The 20,141-nt window shown below is 45.3% G+C and overlaps 3 protein-coding genes across 4 annotated transcripts; 2 read left to right on the forward strand and 1 right to left on the reverse strand.

Annotated features, from left to right (window-relative positions):
* Positions 1-393: 393 nt before the first annotated feature.
* LOC121536371 (endothelin receptor type B-like) lies at positions 394-3,825 on the reverse strand. The gene is made up of 7 exons (XM_041843642.2): positions 3,607-3,825; positions 3,328-3,440; positions 2,857-3,061; positions 2,515-2,655; positions 2,074-2,207; positions 1,881-1,989; positions 394-599 (listed from the first exon to the last, which is right to left on the reverse strand). The coding sequence occupies exons 1-7, from the start codon at positions 3,823-3,825 to the stop codon at positions 465-467; spliced, it is 1,056 nt and encodes a 351-aa protein (XP_041699576.2). The 3' UTR covers positions 394-464.
* Positions 3,826-8,772: 4,947 nt separating this feature from the next.
* LOC121536373 lies at positions 8,773-16,085 on the forward strand. Its single transcript, XM_041843643.2, has 9 exons — positions 8,773-9,004; positions 9,137-9,197; positions 10,467-10,606; positions 10,727-10,809; positions 10,958-11,074; positions 13,855-13,989; positions 14,232-14,392; positions 15,226-15,290; positions 15,442-16,085. Exons 1-9 carry the CDS (start codon positions 8,941-8,943, stop codon positions 16,083-16,085), a joined length of 1,470 nt encoding a protein of 489 aa, XP_041699577.2. The 5' UTR covers positions 8,773-8,940.
* A 189-nt stretch (positions 16,086-16,274) lies between these two features.
* Positions 16,275-18,390, forward strand: LOC121536187 (glutamate-rich protein 6-like). Of its 2 annotated transcripts, XM_041843461.2 has the most exons (4): positions 16,275-16,568; positions 16,655-16,810; positions 16,976-17,204; positions 17,389-18,390. In XM_041843461.2, the coding sequence occupies exons 2-4, from the start codon at positions 16,722-16,724 to the stop codon at positions 17,638-17,640; spliced, it is 570 nt and encodes a 189-aa protein (XP_041699395.1). In that variant the 5' UTR covers positions 16,275-16,568; positions 16,655-16,721; the 3' UTR covers positions 17,641-18,390. The 2 variants fall into 2 exon arrangements, with proteins under 2 accessions (XP_041699395.1, XP_045062383.1); XM_045206448.1 differs by having other exon boundaries at positions 16,275-16,810.
* Positions 18,391-20,141: the final 1,751 nt, after the last annotated feature.

Genomic DNA, 20,141 nt, shown 5'->3' on the forward strand with positions numbered 1-20,141 from the left:
GAAACAGATTGTATAGAAATTCAAACTGTATAGAAACTCAGACTGTATAGAAACTCAGACTGTATAGAAACAGATTTTATAGAAACTCAGACTGTATAGAAACAGACTGTATAGAAACTCAGACTGTATAGAAACAGATTGTATAGAAACTCAAACTGTATAGAAACTCAGACATCATTCTAGTCACCAAACAGAAGATGAAGGGGGCCTCTTGTTACGTAAAGGCATTTTATTACTCATCAAAATAAATCATAGTCCAGGAATTACATTAATTCAATATTCATAATATTAAATAAGGCATCTTGGCAATTATTACAGGGAAACATCCATAGACACATACAAAATAGAGAGCAAAAAATGTTAAAATAAAATGTAAAACATGCAAGGAAAAATGCATAGAAAAAACCCCTCAGTGAATATGTCATAGTAATATATATTGTTTAAACATTCAAGTGTCCTCTTATTCAAGTGGGGGTGGGTTTATTAGCTCTAGTGTTGCTGTGCTCAGAGGCTTGGTCCTGCACCTTTGACTTCATGATAGACGGCACCTCTTCAAGCGTCAATACTTCAGGAGGTATGCACCAACAACGTATGCATTTCTAAGGGACATAGACGAAAAGACAATGAGTTAGAGAAGTCCAAAGGACAACACATCATTTTCAAATACAATCACCCAAAAGTAAACCACCAGTCAACTACCAGTCAACCAACATTCAACCAACAGTCAACTAACAGTCAACCACCAAACTATCAATTAATATGTTGTGGACAGACATAACATAGCTAGCCAGATATTTTGGTTCTGGGCTGCCAAGATTACTATCAATATGCTCAGATGTCCAGGTTTTACTTTGCATTCTAGCACCGTAAATGCTCTTAGATTAAAATGCAAACTAGCAGCACTGTGAATTCCCTTAGATTAAAATGCAAACTAGCAGAACTGTGAATGCCCTTAGATTAAAATGCAAACTAGCAGCACTGTGAATGCCCTTAGATTAAAATGCAAACTAGCAGCACTGTGAATGCCCTTAGATTAAAATGCAAACTAGCAGAACTCTGAATGCCCTTAGATTAAAATGCAAACTAGCAGCATTGTGAATGCCCTTAGATTAAAATGCAATCTAGCAGCACTGTGAATGCCCTTAGATTAAAATGCAAACTAGCAGCACTGTGAATGCCCTTATATTAAAATGCAAACTAGCAGCACTGTGAATGCCCTTAGATTAAAATGCAAACTAGCAGCACTGTGAATGCCCTTAGATTAAAATGCAAACTAGCAGCACTGTGAATGCCCTTAGATTAAAATGCAAACTAGCAGCACTGTGAATGCCCTTATATTAAAATGCAAACTAGCAGCACTGTGAATGCCCTTATATTAAAATGCAAACTAGCAGCACTGTGAATGCCCTTAGATTAAAATGCAAACTAGCAGCACTGTGAATGCCCTTAGATTAAACCTTTGCTATGATAATAATATGCCATTTAGCAGACACTTTTATCCAAAGCGACTTACAGTCATGTGTGCATACATTTTTACGTATGGGTGGTCCCGGGGATCGAACCCACTACCCTGGCGTTACAAGCGCCGTGCTCTACCAGCTGAGCTACAGAGGACCCCAGTGTTGCTGACTCAGCAATGGCCTGTCTGGTGTCTAGTTCAGCTCGGGTCACTGTTTTCCAGGACTGCATTTGTTAACCATCACCTCCTCAAGTCACTGCCCTCACAAGTTTAGCTGTCTAAAGTCAATGAGTCAGAAATGACATACAGTTCATACAGCATGCATCACATTGTCAGACTTCATCCATTACCTCCCTCTTCCTCGGTCTCGTGTGTAAGAACTAACATAACAAACAATGAGGAAGATTATATTAAATCTAACCTTGAAACAGGTTTTGAATCGTTTGCTGACCATGTACAGAGCGATAGGGTTGATACAGGAGTTCAGCGATGCCATATTAATGCCAATATAGTCCAGGACAAGAAAGCCACTGAAAGGAATGATAGAGGATCAGTTCAGTAACACATACTACACTTTGAAAACAGCTGTGACAGTCTTATGTATCCTTTCTTACCTCAGTAGCTGACACCTCTTAGGATCCTTCTCATCATAAATGGTGAGTTTTAAGATTCTGCTCAGGTACAACGGTAACCAACAGAGGGCAAACGCAAGCACTAAGCAAAACACCGTCTTGGCCACTTCTCGTCTCTGGGTGAAAAAAGATCAGGAGATTTATCTTAGACATTTGAATGACATCATAAAAAATAAAGATATTACTGAGCTAGAGAGACAATGTCTATACTGCACCCCGTGGGACTCCAAGTCCAGTCCTGGAAAGCTACTGTTGATGTGCAGGCTTTTATTCCACCCCAGCACTAACACATCTACTTAAAATAATCAACTAATCATAGTTTTTTGGGCTGGACCATGATTAGTTAGAATCAGGTGTGTTACTGCTGGTCTGGAGCGGAAGCCTGCATATCTAATAGCTCTCCAGTCCTAGAGCTGTATTCACCTGTATGGTATAGTTCCTCAGGGTATTCTCATTCTTCCTCAACATCTTCCGGGCCATCAGAGTGTAGAAGACAGCCGTGCAAGCCAGCGGCGTGCAGAAGTAGAAGCCGAAGAGCCACCAGTCTTTTGCTGATTTATAAAACTGTTATGGTAAAAATCTAGTGTTTAGTATTGTGGTTTCCGGTTTTATCTACCCACTGCAATGCGAGGATGAGCACACCTCCCTTGCCGCATTATATAATCAATCTGTCATTTTCATTTATTATCAAAAGAAAACCAAATGAAACACATTATTGACCTTTTAGTTTTCTATATTACTGCATGTTGTCAGGACTGGCATTACCTGCATGAAGTGATTGGTCTGTGTGGGGTGAAGAAGACATATTGTCAGATGCCGTCCTCGATACTCCATTGTTATCAGATCAAAGCCGACAACTTCAGGCACAGCCAGGAATGTTGCTATCACCCATATCAAAGTTATTTCTACCGCTGTCGACGTTGAAACCCCAATGCCTTTGATTCGATTCCAGGATGCAACAGCTCGATACCTAGAAAATAAACAGGGAAATTATGTGGCTAGGGAGCATTTTGTTAATAATAGTAACAAAAATCCTATTACAATGAAAGAGAATTTCAGGGCCTACTTCAAGGAAATGTAGTTGTTGAATTGTAGATATCAGCCAACTCTAACCGTATTACTTTTCTTATAACAACTGTTATTCATTCTCTGGTCTTGGCTTGTAAAATCGAAGTAATACAGTCATTTCCAATTATCTTCTAACAGAAATGTGACCTGAATGTGCAATCCTCTCACCTGTTAATGCTCAAGGCACATAAACTCAGCACTGTGATTCCAACAGATGTTTTCTGGATGAAAGGGACTAGTTTACAGAGCGCCAAACCAAACGGCCAGTCCTCAGCCATGAGCTGCAAAAACAACATGTCAACATTACATTACAAAACAATTTGTACTCAACACAAAAACCCCACTTCAATAATACAATCAGATTTGAACCATTATGATCATCAAATCAAAATATATATTTTCTGTCAGGATAGACAGTAACTGCACACCACATTGTTAGTAATTCACCCTGTAAGAGTTGATTGGAATGTCTATCACGATATGCAGCAGGTCTCCCAAAGCAAGGCTGGCAATGAGAATGTTAGGCCCACTTCTCATACATTTGTTTTCATATATGATTCTCAAGAGTGCTGAATTTCCAACTATTCCAACGATGAATACAAGAGCAGACACCACAGTATTGATGTATTTGAAAGTGTCTCTGATTCCAGTTGACACTAAGCACATAGGATGGGGTCGGGGGTTTCGTCCTGCCGTTTTGAACAAGGGAAAAGAGCCATTGGGCTTGTGGTCCTCTGCAAGCTCCACAACGCCTGCAGAGGCAGTTGCAAAGAGTTCAATAATAGGAGCTGGTTGTGAATTCTGATCATTGGTCGCTGCACTGATTAAAACCATTCTGTTGGTGAGTAGCAGAGAGAGAACAAGAGCTACAATTCCCATTGTAGATGATTTCCTCAAAAGGCCCTGCAATTTATCGCCAGGTAGTAGTCTGCAAATAGAATGGAAATCATTACTGGACACATTACAGCCTGGAGTGATACCAAAAAATGAATCAAGTTGGCATAAAGTCTATTGATTACAACAAGAAGCATGGATGATTGTCTGTGAAATTATAGATAACGTTGAAATATGTCAGTTTACCTACTGTACACGCCAATCGATCCAGCATCAAACTATTCTCCACAATGCAGTGCCAATTGTAGCTTACACATGCAGTCTGTGGCCTAACTCGTACAGCTAAGGCAGATGAAGGTTTTATAGACCTGAGATTTTTATTGGCAAGGCTAGTCATCAATCTGTCACCACATTACTCCTCTTGGTGCATCATACTGGATGAGAGGGCTTCACTGAAGTCTTGTCCTCAGCAGATCACTGATCACAGGTTAGAATTTGAATACTAGACATAATATGGACATTAGCCTTCTTATGATGGGATAAAAGTCAGCCCTTTTGGTCAGGGAGTTGCCAACTATGGTTTGCCAGTGCTGCGATAAGATATTGTGTAAAAATAATTAAATTTGTAGAATTTATCTGCACTCTTTGTTAGCTAGCTAGCCAGCCTGTTTTAGAGGAATGATCCCATTAATTGAAGTCAATGAAGTCAATCCACAGCCACACACTGGCTAAAATCAGTTGATGACAGGACTTAGGCAAGTTGTAAATGTGCTGATATTGTATCATATAATTGTCACGATCGTCGGAAGGAGCGGACCAATACGCAGCGCGTGGAGTGAACATGATGACTTTATTGACTTAAAGCAACCACGAAGAAAAAACAACAAATGACGATCCGTGAAGTTCTATACAGAATACTACTAACAGCAACAAAGAAACAATAACCCACAAAACAAAGGAGAAAACACACAGAATATATATGGCTCCCAATCAGAGATAACGAGCCGACAGCTGACACTCGTTACCTCTGATTGGGAGTCATCGACCAATCACCACATGACACAAACAAAATGAAACTCACCCATCCCCAACACCACCAAATGAAATACACCCAACACAAGAAAATGAACAACCCTGGCTCAATATAAACGTCCATAGAGCCAGAGTGTTACAGTACCCCCCCCTAAAGGTGCGAACTCCGGGCGCACCAACATCAGGACTAGGGGAGGGTCTGGGTGGGCGTCTGTCCATGGTGGCGGCTCTGGCCCCGGTCGTGATCCCCACCCCACCACAGTCACAACCTGCTTCGGTAGCCTCCTCCCAATGACCACCCTCCACCTAACCCCACCTGGACTAAGGGGCAACCCCCGGACTAAGGGGCAGCATCGGCCTAAGGGGCAGCACCGGGATAAGGGGCAGCACCGGGATAAGGGGCAGCACCGGGACAAGGGGCAGCACCGGACTACGGGGCAGTACCGGACTAAAGGGCAGTACAGGACTAAGGGGCAGCACCGGGCTAAGGGGCAGCACCGGGCTAAAAGGCAGCACCGGACTAAGGGGCAGCACCGGACTAAGGGGCAGCACCGGGCTAAGGGGCGGCACCGGGCTAAGGGGCGGCACCGGACTCAGGGGCAGCACCGGACTAAGGGGCAGCACCGGGCTAAAGGGCAGCACCGGGCTAAGGGGCAGCACCTGACTAGATGGCGGATCCTGGCTGGCTGGCTCTGGCGGATCCTGGCGGGACGGCTCTGGCGGATCCTGGCGGGACGTCTCTGGCGGATCCTGGCGGGACGGCTCTGGCGGATCCAGGCTGGACGGCTCTGGCGGATCCTGGCGGGACGGCTCTGGCGGATCCTGGCTGGACGGCTCTGGCGGATCCTGGCTGGACGGCTCTGGCGGATCCTGGCGGGACGGCTCTGGCGGATCCAGGCTGGACGGCTCTGGCGGATCCTGGCGGGACGGCTCTGGCGGATCCTGGCTGGACGGCTCTGGCGGATCCTGGCTGGACGGCTCTGGCGGATCCTGGCTGGACGGCTCTGGCGGATCCTGGCTGGACGGCTCTGGCGGATCCGGGCTGGACGGCTCTGGCGGATCCGGGCTGGACGGCTCTGGCGGATCCTGGCTGGACGGCTCTGGCGGATCCTGGCTGGACGGCTCTGGCGGATCCTGGCTGGACGGCTCTGGCGGATCCTGGCTGGACGGCTCTGGCGGGTCCGGGCTGGACGGCTCTGGCGGATCCTGGCTGGACGGCTCTGGCGGATCCTGGCTGGACGGCTCTGGCGGATCCTGGCTGAACGGCTCTGGCGGATCCTGGCTGAACGGCTCTGGCGGATCCTGGCTGGACGGCTCTGGCGGATCCTGGCTGGACGGCTCTGGCGGATCCTGGCTGGACGGCTCTGGCGGATCCTGGCTGGACGGCTCTGGCGAATCTCGGCTGGATGACGGATCTGGCTGCTCATGGCTGGCTGACGGATCTGGCTGCTCATGGCTGGCTGACGGATCTGGCTGCTCATGGCTGGCTGACGGATCTGGCTGCTCATGGCTGGCTGACGGATCTGGCTGCTCATGGCTGGCTGACGGATCTGGCTGCTCATGGCTGGCTGACGGATCTGGCTGCTCATGGCTGGCGGACGGCTCTGGCTGCTCATGGCTGGCTGACGGATCTGGCTGCTCGCGGCTGGCTGACGGATCTGGCTGCTCATGGCTGGCTGACGGATCTGGCTGCTCATGGCTAGCTGACGGATCTGGCTGCTCATGGCTGGCTGACGGATCTGGCTGCTCATGGCTGGCTGACGGATCTGGTTGCCCATGGCTGGCTGACGGGTCTGGCTGCTCATGGCTGGCTGACGGATCTGGCTGCTCATGGCTGGCTGACGGATCTGGCTGCTCATGGCTGGCTGACGGGTCTGGCTGCTCATGGCTGGCTGACGGATCTGGCTGCTCATGGCTGGTTGACAGATCTGGCTGCTCATGGCTGGCTGACAGATCTGGCTGCTCATGGCTGGCTGACGGATCTGGCTGCTCATGGCTGGCTAACGGGTCTGGCTGCTCATGGCTGGCTGATGGTGCTGGCTGGGCGGCTAGCGGTGGAGGCGGACCCCAGCCTCGGATTGCAGTCATCACCTCCAGCAGGACGGCTCCCATCCGCATGAGCCGCTCCTGCCGGTCACGAACCCGAGCCTCCAGTCCAGCATAGGCTGCGTCGGCTCCTGCTGATTCCATAGCAGGTGTATGATTCTGTCTGGCGGACGGCTCTGAAGGCTCATGGCAGACGGACGGCTTTGCAGGCTCAGTACAGACGGGCGGCTTATGCAGCGCTTGGCAGACGGGCAGTTCAGACGCCCTAGGGCAGACGGCAGACTCTGGCCGGCTGGCGACGCACATCGTGGACCTGGTGCGTGGAGTAGGAACAGACCGGTCCGTACCGGGAACACCCACCACTGGCCTTAACTGGGGATCAAGAACGGACCGGACCAGACTGGGAACACACTTCAGTCTCTCATGCCGTGCCACAACAACTTCCCTCCCTCTACTCGCCAATGGCTCCCGTAATCCGATAGCCTTCTCTCCAGCTCTACCTGTGGCAGCCTCCTGCTGCCCAGGCGCCCAAGCCATGTGCCCCCCCCAAAAAATTTTTTGGGGAGTAACCACGGGCTTCCAGCCTCGACTCCGCGCTTCCTCTTCATACCACCTCCTCTCGGCTGCAGCTGCCTCCAGCTCTTCACGAGGGCGGTGATATTCCTCCGGTTGTGCCCAAGGACCCTTTCCAGCCCGAATCTCCTCCCATGTCCAAAAATCCTTAGGAGGCGTCCATAACTCCTGTGTAGGTAGGTCCTGTTGCCGCTTGTTACGCTGCTTGGTCCTTCTATGGTGGGTTATTGTGTCACGATCGTCGGAAGGAGCGGACCAATACGCAGCGCGTGGAGTGAACATGATGACTTTATTGACTTAAAGCAACCACGAAGAAAAAACAACAAATGACGATCCGTGAAGTTCTATACAGAATACTACTAACAGCAACAAAGCAACAATAACCCACAAAACAAAGGAGAAAACACACAGAATATATATGGCTCCCAATCAGAGATAACGAGCCGACAGCTGACACTCGTTACCTCTGATTGGGAGTCATCGACCAATCACCACATGACACAAACAAAATGAAACTCACCCATCCCCAACACCACCAAATGAAATACACCCAACACAAGAAAATGAACAACCCTGGCTCAATATAAACGTCCATAGAGCCAGAGTGTTACAATAATAGCACTCACTGCTTTCCAAGAAAATAAAAATGGAGACATTTATGGTCTGTTTACATATATTTTAGGATCTATTTATACAGAAAATTGGCATAAAACCCATATAAACTGTATTTATACTTATATGACAATGTTTTGGGTTGACAATAATTCTATTACACAATTTCTGATATATCACAGCCTTACTGTTATTGTCCTGCATAAGTAACATCTGGATTATGCCTGTACTGATGTTTTCACCCCATTCTGGAACTTTTAGGGTTTATGACATAGCCCTTCTAGTAATTTAACAGGATCTCTAGGCTTAGACCTAAAGCGCATCACTGAGTTCTAAATGCCACATGATGTAATAATAAAATGCACACTAAGCTGTTGCCATGTATTTTATAAAAAATTAATGATGTCATTAGTATTTGTGATTGAACAGGGTCTATTTATTTTCATGTGGGTGCCACTTACTCCATAAAACCCTGTCAATATGAGTAGGGGGCAGACGACAGATTAAATCATTCAAGATTCTGGACGACAAGACTGACCTTTTACGCCCCTCGGTTCTTAGTCGAAAACGTGCAAAACCCAGGGGGCCAGTTGACCTGTGACAATCAGAAAGACCCCCGTTGCGACTCTTGTGACGGACAGGTATCCAAGTTTATCTGACAACGTTGAAATTTTGCCCACCTATATGGCGTCGGATGACATTTGGAAAGTCTGTGAATTGGACACGACACTTCGACCTCTTGGAAAGAGTGAGTAGGCTAACTCACTAATGAGATATCATGTTCACTGCGTTGTCGTTGTGCTGTAATTGTTCTGTAACTGTATACATTTAGAAGCAGATAGATAGCCTACTTAACGTTTCCTTCACTGTGCAATGCTAGGGGGCAACATAACAAAGACCCATGCCAGCACTCCTTTGAGCACAGACGAAAAGGTTATAAAGTAAGACATTTTGTATTATTTCAGGTTCAATGAGAGATTATTAGAGAAATGAGTATAATGTACTAAAATGTATCCAATAGGCTGGTAGCCTATTGTTAGAGGACAGCGGAACTGGATACAAGTGCTTTTTTATTGTTACAATTAAAAAACCGCGCGTCAGCCATTCGCCTTCATTAAGTTCATTTACTGATAAAAAAAAATGAAGGAGGATTTTATATATTATTTTAAAGTGGCCCAGGTACCACAATCACAATCGGCATGCAAAAAACATGATGTTGTGGTGGAAATTCAACACCAGGGACACCTGAAGTCAATATTAAATGAATCACTCTTTATTATCAAGGCTGGAGAGGTTCACAAACTCAATACAAGCTTGATGAGAACTCTGAAAAGGGCGTTCCCTTTCAGTCCTTATATATTGCTACACAAACAAGTCATATAAGCATGATATACATTATTCATTATTAACGTTGGTTCCTGCATGTGACAGACTGATACCTCACGAGGCTTCTTCTCTCAAAGCTGAGACCTTGAAACTGAGATACTCCTTTTGGATCCCAGAGCAATGTTGTGGGCGTACTGCCAAATTGCTTATTTACATTTTAATCATTTAGCAGACGCTCTTATCCAGAGCGACTTACAGTTAGTGAGTGCATACATTTTCATACTTGCCCCCCGTGGGAATCGAACGCACAACCCTGACGTAGCAAGGGCGCTACCAACTGAACTACAGGGGCTTATCAGTGATATTATGGTTAACTCCTGTTTGTAGTCAATCTGTCACTCGCATGAACCCAACCAATTACAAAGCATCATTATTCTAAACATACGATCTGATACACACATAGAACATTTCCATCACAATGTGATTGGCAAATGAGTTGGACACACAATTTATTGGTGAGATTTTTCAACTCATTTACCAATCACGTCATGTTTTTTTTTTGTATTCCCATTGTGATTGGTCCCTGTACCCATAGGAAGGGCCAAATCCTGGCCCTGATGCGTTTGTTTTACTTTTAGCAGTGAAGCACTTTTTATAAACTTCCACTGCCCTCCGAGAGTTCCTCAGTTTCCTCTTCACTTCAGTTTGCTCCTCAATTCATGCACCTTTGGAGAGCGAGGTAGTAGCATTGTGTTCACAGAATTGTCATACGATTAATAACAGCTATTGCATTTCATAACAAAATTGGCATGCACTTGAAACTATTTTGCCACACAGTCTTAACATGCTTGAAGAACAGGCACTCTTTATCCCGCACTATCCAGCACACCGCCAAGGAGCGATTCTACCACAGCAGAGTTCATAGAGGTCCATGCGCTGGACGGCAGAGCCATCACCATAGTGAGCACCAGGACCCAGACAGACTGGGAGTGGGTGGAGCAGACACTCACAGACAGCTGTCAAGGTAGTCAGAATGTCAGACGGTTTGGGTTGGAATGTGTCACACTTTTCTGCTGCTCCCCCCCCCCCTCTGACTACTCAAACATCTGTCAGCACCTTCCTACAATTACCTCCTCTCTCGTAGTTCAAAGTGAAGTGGAGCGGTTTGAGCCAAAAGCCTCATCCCAGACAGCCCTCCAGTGTGAAGTTATTGGGCCTGATTCAGAGGTAAGGTAGGCTAACATGTATATAGCCTACGGTATGTGATTAGTTAATAGAAAATAGTTCAATCACAGCAGGGCTATTCAATCAACCAATTTAGTACCAAACAAAACAAAACAGAAAATATTGATTGATCTTTTGTGTCGTCTGGAAGAACGAAGAGCCAGACGAGGAGAAGGAGGATGAGTCGCATGGTATACCTAATGTGGGGCCACCTTCCCTGTTGGCCTACAAACCCGAGTCGAAACAACCGCCGGTTCATTTTGAAAAGGTAAGCAACCTCCAGCACTTTGGATTAGAAATGATACAATGACTATGAAGTTAAAGTGCAGACTGTCAGCTTTAATTTGAGGGTATTTCCATCCATATCGGATGAACCGTTGTGTGTGTTAAAGTAATAAAACGTTACGTGTTTTGTCCCATAGTTGTAGCACGCAATGACTAAAAAAAGGGCTGTGTTTTGTGTAGGCTTACCCTGGCTTGACGTTTTGATAACCGTGTACTGTAAAATGATACATTATTTACCATTCATTTCTATTGGGCACAAAATAATCTGAAACACAATCAAAACAAACAGCAAGTGCATCCAACAAATTTGTAAAGTCAAAAGCTCGATGTAGTCATTGTGTGCTATGAATATGGGACCAAATACTTAACTTTTTACTACTTTAATACACATATAAGTGAATATTTCCCAATACTTTTGATCCCCTAAAATGGGGGGAGTACAAACAAAAAGTTCTGTAATTTCTGAACGGTTCCCCGATATGGATGAAAATACCCTCAAAATAAAGCTGACAGTCACCTCATAGTCATTGTATCATTGTGTATCCAAAGTGCTGGAGTACAGAGCCAAAACCACAAAACCACACTTACTAGAGCTTACTCTATTCCCACAGTGCTTGTTGTTTTCATGATGACATATTTCATGTTAAATACATAATATAGTACTGCACATACATCATATAGTACTGTACGTACATACATCCATATTATAGTACTGTACATACATACATCCATATTATAGTACTGTACGTACATACATACATATTATAGTACTGTACGTACATACATCCATACGATAGTACTGTACATCCATACGATAGTACTGTACATCCATACGATAGTACTGTACATCCATACTATAGTACTCTCCATACATGGTATAGTATTGTACATACATAATATAGTACAGTAGATACATACACACAAAATATAGTACTGTACATACATAATATAGTACTGTACATACATTATCTCACAAAAGTGAGTACACCCCTCACATTTTTGTAAATGTTTGAGTATATCTTTTCATGTGACAACACTGAAGAAATGACACTTTGCTACAATGTAAAGTAGTGAGTGTACAGCTTGTATAACAGTGTACATTTGCTGTCCCCTCAAAATAACACAACCATTAATGTCTAAACCGCTGGCAACAAAAGTTAATACACCCCTAAGTGAAAATGTCCAAATTGGGCCCAAAGTGTCAATATTTTGTGTGGCCACCATCATTTTCCAGCACTGCCTCAACCCTCTTGGGCATGGAGTTCACCAGAGCTTCACAGGTTGCCACTGGAGTCCTCTTCCACTCCTCCATGACGACATAACGGAGCTTGTGGATGTTAGAGACCTTGCACTCCTCCACCTTCCGTTTGAGGATGCCCCACAGATGCTCAATAGGGTTTAGGTCTGGAGACATGCTTGGCCAGTCCATCACCTTTACCCTCGGCTTCTTTAGCAAGGCAGTGGTCGTCTTGGAGGTGTGTTTGGGGTCGTAATCATGTTGGAATACTGCCCTGCGGCCCAGTCTCCGAAAGGAAGGGGATCATGCTCTGCTTCAGTATGTCACAGTACATGTTGGCATTCATGGTTCCCTCAATGAACTGTAGCTCCCCAGTGCCGGCAGCACTCATGCAGCCCCAGACCATGACACTCCCACCACCATGCTTGACTGTAGGCAAGACACACTTGTCTTTGTACTCCTCACCTGGTTGCCGCCACACACGCTTGACACCATCTGAACCAAATACGCTTATCTTGGTCTCATCAGACCACAGGACATGGTTCCAGTAATCCATGTCCTTAGTCTGCTTGTCTTCAGCAAACTGTTTGCGAGCTTTCTTGTGCATCATCTTTAGAAGAGGCTTCCTTCTGGGACGACAGCCATGCAGACCAATTTGATGCAGTGTGCGGCGTATGGTCTGAGCACTGACAGGCTGACCCCCCACCCCTTCAACCTCTGCAGCAATGCTGGCAGCACTCATACGTCTATTTCCCAAAGACAACCTCTGGATATGACACTGAGCACGTGCACTCAACTTCTTTGGTCGACCATGGCAAGGCCTGTTCTGAGTGGAACCTGTCCTGTTAAACCGCTGTATGGTCTTGGCCACCGTGCTGCAGCTCAGTTTCAGGGTCTTGGCAATCTTCTTATAGCCCAGGCCATCTTTATGTAGAACAACAATTCTTTTTTTCAGATCCTCAGAGAGTTCTTTGCCATGAGGTGCCATGTTGAACTTCCAGTGACCAGTATGAGGGAGTGTGAGAGCGATGACACCAAATTTAACACACCTGCTCACCATTCACACCTGAGACCTTGTAACACTAACGAGTCACATGACACCGGGGAGGGAAAATGGCTAATTGGGCCCAATTTGGACATTTTCACTTAGGGGTGTACTCACTTTTGTTGCCAGCGGTTTAGACATTAATGGATGTGTGTTGTGTTATTTTGCGGGTACAGCAAATTTACACTGTTATACAAGCTGTACACTCACTACTTTACATTGTAGCAAAGTGTCATTTCTTCAGTGTTGTCACATGAAAAGATATACTCAAACATTTACAAAAATGTGAGGGGTGTACTCACTTTTGTGAGATACTGTACATACATAATATAGTACTGTACATACATAATATAGTACTGTACATACGTAATATAGTACTGTACATACATAATATAGTACTGTACATACATAATATAGTACTGTACATACATTTTGCATTAGAGGAGTGAGTGATGATGATGGTGAAGCTTGCCTACTCTAGATCCCAGTGGTGTCCAGCTCTGGATCCTCTCAGTCCAAACGGGAAACAGACTTTGTTCTATGTGACTACTGCCAGCAACCCTGTAACCCTTTCATACGCCGGGAACAATTGGAAAATAATCGTGACCTGGAATTGGTGAGTCCTGCTGACAGTGAAGTTGTTCTTCAGACTATCAATTCAAAGCAAATCAATACAAGTAACAATGGGCCAGTCTATAAATACCTGTTTCAGAGAGAGACTGGAATGATTGCATTCTTATGTTCCTTTATTGCTCCTGGTGTGGATCGCATGCTGCTGAGATTGTAGATATGGGTTAGAATTAAGAATCTCCTACACCCATAGAACCGTTTTTTTCTTCTTCTTTTTTTTCTACTCAGCTCTTTTGCTGTGAACGGGCTCAGAAAATGCGAGAGTTTCTCCTGGAAGAGGAGCGGGCCTTAGCTGCTGTGGAGGTGAACAGGAAGATTGATGTGGGCCCTCACCCACCCTTCATGAACAAGCACGAGAAGAGAGCTGCAAAGGAGCGGGCAGAGCAGAGGTGAAAGCATCTAAATGATGTTATACCCTGTCCATTTCGGTGTCAGCTATTTGAAACCCCCTGCAGTCGGCTCCTGTAAAAGGCGCTGCAGGGTCAATCCGTCGTCTGCAATGGCCGTGCTGCATTTATGGGAATACGGCCTCTGCAGAAGTCAGGGCATTCATACAGTACTTATTGAGCTTCGCGGAGCAGCGCATAGCTGTTGTGAAGGAAGTTGTCAAGGAAGTGAGTTTGTGTTTATACACGACCTCCCGCCCCCACCTACCGTCAACCAATCATGTCAATGTGGAGCTATACAGAGCCCTCTGCATTGTTACAACATTTGGGAGGCTCCGGAGGCTCCGCAATTGCGTCACACCCTCCATACTGAGTCTCCGACCACATTTTCGGATCAAGCATAAATGGTCTCTAATCGAATGATGGTGCGCCTCACACCTCTCAACATACATGTGTAATAGAGCCCCACAGCATGAGTCATAATACCCATAAAACTCACACCAGGGTAAGCCTACACGAAACACAGCCCTTATTTTAAGTGTTTCTAAAATCCCCTCTGGGAGAAATGAATGGGGGAAAACGATTGGAACCATTTCCCTGTTTGACCGCTAGGTTTTATGGGTATTATGACACCTCCACTGTGGGGCTCTATGTGCCCTTTTTAGACTTAAAAGCTAAACGTGGCCAAAGGGACACATATCTGTCAGAGTGTGAGTTTTGGAAAGAAGAGGAGAGTTTTCCACTTAATCTCCCAAAGTAGTGTGAATCACTTCACGCGGTTCCGATGGTGCACTCTGAGGAAGGCCAAACTCTATTTTAACCCATTTTAACTTAAGGTTGCGGGAATGGGAACTTCAGAAGGTCCTCCTGAATACAGGCAATCAGAACCGATTTTTTTCAGGTAAGTCCATTTTCACGCTTTCACAAAAAATCCTTGATACATTAAATAGTTAAAATGCTTATTATCTAACTAACATGAGATGCTGAGTATAGTGACTTTGCACTCTCAGACAAAAATGTAAATACAGGGTTATTTTTCTTGTGTTTTTAAGGTCAGATCAAAACCATATCCTACAGACTGTCCAATGAGGTTTGGACTATCCAAGAGGAGTCACGCTTCCCTCAGATGGACGTCATGGACTCCTCAGACATCTTCACCCTCCAGGGGGAGATGGACCGGCAGCACAGAGAGAGGGTAGGTTTCTGCATTAACATCTTCACCCTCCAGGGGGAGATGGACCGGCAGCACAGAGAGAGGGTAGGTTTCTGCATTAACATCTTCACCCTCCAGGGGGAGATGGACAGGCAGCACAGAGAGAGGGTAGGTTTCTGCATTAACATCTTCACCCTCCAGGGGGAGATGGACCGGCAGCACAGAGAGAGGGTAGGTTTCTGCATTAACATCTTCACCCTCCAGGGGGAGATGGACAGGCAGCACAGAGAGAGGGTAGGTTTCTGCATTAACATCTTCACCCTCCAGGGGGAGATGGACCGGCAGCACAGAGAGAGGGTAGGTTTCTGCATTAACATCTTCACCCTCCAGGGGGAGATGGACAGGCAGCACAGAGAGAGGGTAGGTTTCTGCATTAACATCTTCACCCTCCAGGGGGAGATGGACAGGCAGCACAGAGAGAGGGTAGGTTTCTGCATTAACACCATCCCTGTAATGTCACTGACACCAACTTATCTCATCTGAGTGCTCACTACACCTATTCCCTTACTGTTCAGGTCCACGCTATCCCTTACTGTTCAGGTCCACGCTATCCCTTACTGTTCAGGTCCACGCTATCCCTTACTGTTCAGGTCCACGCTATCCCTTACTGTTCAGGTCCATGCTATCCCTTACTGTTCAGGTCCACGCTATCCCTTACTGTTCAGGTCCACGCTATCCCTTACTGTTCAGGTCCATGCTATCCCTTACTGTTCAGATCCACGCTATCCCTTACTGTTCAGGTCCATGCTATCCCTTACTGTTCAGGTCCACGCTATCCCTTACTGTTCATGTCCATGCTATCCCTTACTGTTCAGATCCACGCTATCCCTTACTGTTCAGGTCCACGGACTACAATAAATGAGTGATGTATTTGTTTGTTTTTTAGAGAACACATTTGCTTCTGAGGATTTATCCAAATGGCAAACCTTTCATCACGTTATATCCGGATGGAACAGGTAATGTGTTGTATCTTTTTATTAAAGGGACTCAGGCACCAGGCTTGTCTACAATTGTACAATAGTTTTGCAATAAGTTCCTTAGTGGAAACAAAGCTATCCATCTGGGAATGTTGCTATCATAATCTCCTCTGTGGAGGCTGCTGACTTCATCTATATAATCATGGAGGACAAGGACTTTGAGCCAAACCTTGAGGCCATGTTTACAACCAGAGGCCAGTCTACATGCTACCACCCCAATGGACTTATATGGTGTGTAGCCCCAATGTTTGCCCTGAACATCACGTACACAGATCAACTGTGGCAATGTTCTGCTATTACTGCATGTCTATACTGTAACTGTGGCCTACCTGTGTGTGGAACGTGGACCTAAGCTTTGGGGTGTGTGTGTGTGTGTGTGTGTGTGTGTGTTTGAAGGGTGAACCTGACCCAGTTGGGAGGATCCTGCTGCAGTGAGACCGGGGCTCTGAGACGACGCTGGAACTGGCTAGACCTTGAGCACCACATCCAAGCCCCTCCCTTCCAGCCCATCTGTCTGGTCATTGGTAGCCACATCAGCCTCCGTATCCAGTCCCAGGAACGCATCTACCTCACCTTCTCATCTCGCCAAAGCAGAGCGCGCTTCAACGTGGGCTCCAAACTCAAGGTGAGTCATCACAGGACTGTCTCAAGTGAGCACATATTGGGTGAACATCTCCATCGTTTACCATTGATGGATTTTCAAGGATAGGTACAGTAACACACGGAAACATTCATAGCTGCTAATCTCATGGACGCGCTCCATCCCCATGTGGTCTGACTGTTTTCTGTTGTGTTTATCCTCTCCTTAGCGAACCCACACAGAAGACCTAGTGTTGCCGGGGCCAAACATCCTGCAGCAACATCTCCAAATGAAAAGCCTGGAGATTTACTCTCTGCTGGACAGGATGCGGACATGCATGGCCTACCAGCATTCGGCCAATCCCCACAACATTAAGCCCCATTACAGCCTCATTGCCCAGATGCAGAGACTCAAGAGGCAGATGGAAAAACAGAGCTCGCCCAAAAATACCAAAGCTCTCATGGCTTCTAAGGACTTTTAACAACTGACAACTCAAAGCCTGTGTTGTTGTAGTATAAATCTCGTTGCTATGAAACCAAGGCATTTAGTATTTTTTCTAATTAGAAAGAAATACAGTTGCCATCAGTAGCTGTGCAAACATTTTAGAAAAAAGACGGGTCATGTTTCTTGTCAGATACATTTCGAATAGATTTAATGTTTGGCCCATTGTGTAAATGAAGAAATTAGTCAGCGGTCTAATCACAAGTAGGCCTAGAAGATTCAGTTCAGGTCCCAACAACCCTTGAACTCACAGTTGAAAACGTGCATTGGTTACAGCAGCCGTTTAATGGCGCTGATCGGCTGTACAGCAGCCGGGCAACTTGGAGGAATATGTGGAGTAATGCAGTCAAATGGACTCGGAGCCCGGGAGAATCAAGGAAATCTGCAAACAGGATAATAATGTTAGGACTACTAGTTTTATACTAACTCGGTGCAGGTATATTCCGTTGAGATAGCTAATAAACTCAGAATCTTCAATACAAATAGGCCATGGTACACAGAACCTTATTACTCACCTGTGCAGTAGCCTACAGGTAAAACGATTGACCGTGACATTTCTGAACAGTCTCTTCAGAGGAGCTGTACCTGCGATTTATGCCCACCGCATTTACATTATGTAAATGCATATCTGGTTTTTGCAGATTTTTCTTTTTTTTTTTTTTCAGTAGAAGGAAAATAATACATTGCAATGGATTTTCTTGTCAGTGGCATAATGTTGACTTATCTGAATGCCTGGACCACACCTATAGGAATCTGTGGAGGTCCATGCATTCAATGGCAGAGTCATCTCCAGAATGAGCACCAGGACACAGACAGACTGGGATTGGGTGGACCAGAGACTGGGATTGGGTGGACCAGAGGAGACATGAGGAGAGCAGCCAAGGTACAGTTGAAATCGGTAGTTTACATACACCTTAGCCAAATACATTTAAACTCAGTTTTTCACAATTCCTGACATTTAATCCTGGTAAAAATTCCCTGTCTTAGGCCAATTTAGGATCACCACTTTATTTTAAGAATGTGAAATGTCAGAATAATAGTAGAGAGAACGATTTATTTCAGCTTTTATTTCTTTCATCACATTCCCAGTAGGTCAGAAGTTTACATACACTCAATTTGTATTTGGTAGCATTGCCTTTAAATTGTTTAACTTGGGACAAACGTTTCAGGTAGCCTTCCACAAGCTTCCCACAATAAGTTGGGTGAATTTTGGCCCATTCCTCCTGACAGAGCTGGTGTAACTGAGTCAGGTTTGTAGGCCTCCTTGCTCACACACGCTTTTTCAGTTCTGCCCACAAATGTTCTATAGGATTGAGGTCAGGGCTTTGTGATGGCCATTTTGCCACAACTTTGGAAGTATGCTTGGGGTCATTGTCCATTTGGAAGACCCTTTTGTGACCAAGCTTTAACTTCCTCATGATGCCATCTATTTTGTGAAGTGCACCAGTCCCTCCTGCAGCAAAGTACCCCCACAGCATCATGCTGCCACCCCCGTGCTTCACGGTTGGGATGGTGTTCTTCGGCTTGCAAGCAACCCCCTTTTTCCTCCAAACATAACGATGGTCATTATGGCCAAACAGTTATATTTTTGTTTCATCAGACCAGAAGACATTTCTCCAAACCGTAGTCTGGCTTTTTTATGGCGGTTTTGGAGCAGTGGCTTCTTCCTTGCTGAGCGGCCTTTCAGGTTATGTCGATATAGGACTTGTTTTACTGTTGATATAGATACTTTTGTACCTGTTTCCTCCAGCATCTTCACAAGGTCATTTGCTGTTGTTCTGGGATTGATCTGCACTTTTCACACCAAAGTACGTTAATCTCTAGGAGACAGAACGTGTCTCCTTCCTGAGCGTTATGACGGCTGCGTGGTCACATGGTGTTTATACTTGCGTACTATTGTTTGTACAGATTAATGCGTTTGGAAATTGCTCCCAAGGATGAACCAGACTTGTGGAGATCTACAATTTCTTTCTGAGGTCTTAACTGATTTCTTTTGATTTTACCATTATGTCGAGCAAAGAGGCACTGAGTTTTAAGGTAGGTTTTAGCCTATCAGAAGCTTCTAAAGCCATGACATCATTTTCTGGAATTTTCCAAGCTGTTTAAAGGCACAGTTAGTGTATGTAAACTTCTGACCCACTGGAATTGTGATACAGTGAATTATAAGTGAAATAATCTGTCTGTAAACAATTGTTGGAAAAATTACTTGTGTCATGCACAAAGTAGATGTCCTAACCGACTTCCAAAACTATAGTTTGTTAACAAGAAATTTGTGGAGTGGTTGAAAAACGAGTTTTAATGACTCCAACCGAAGTGAATGTAAACTTCCGACTTCAACTGTAAGATAAAAGTAATTACAATGGGATAGATGAGTGATGATTCTTAAAGGTCAGACTTCAGAATTATGCTGATCCTCAAAGCGTAGCTTGTTGCTTACTTAGCCTAACTACTTCCTTTTCTCCTGACTAATTATTTACTTGC

The sequence above is a fragment of the Coregonus clupeaformis genome, chromosome 23, assembly GCF_020615455.1.
Source record: "Coregonus clupeaformis isolate EN_2021a chromosome 23, ASM2061545v1, whole genome shotgun sequence".
Classification (NCBI taxonomy): domain Eukaryota; kingdom Metazoa; phylum Chordata; class Actinopteri; order Salmoniformes; family Salmonidae; genus Coregonus; species Coregonus clupeaformis.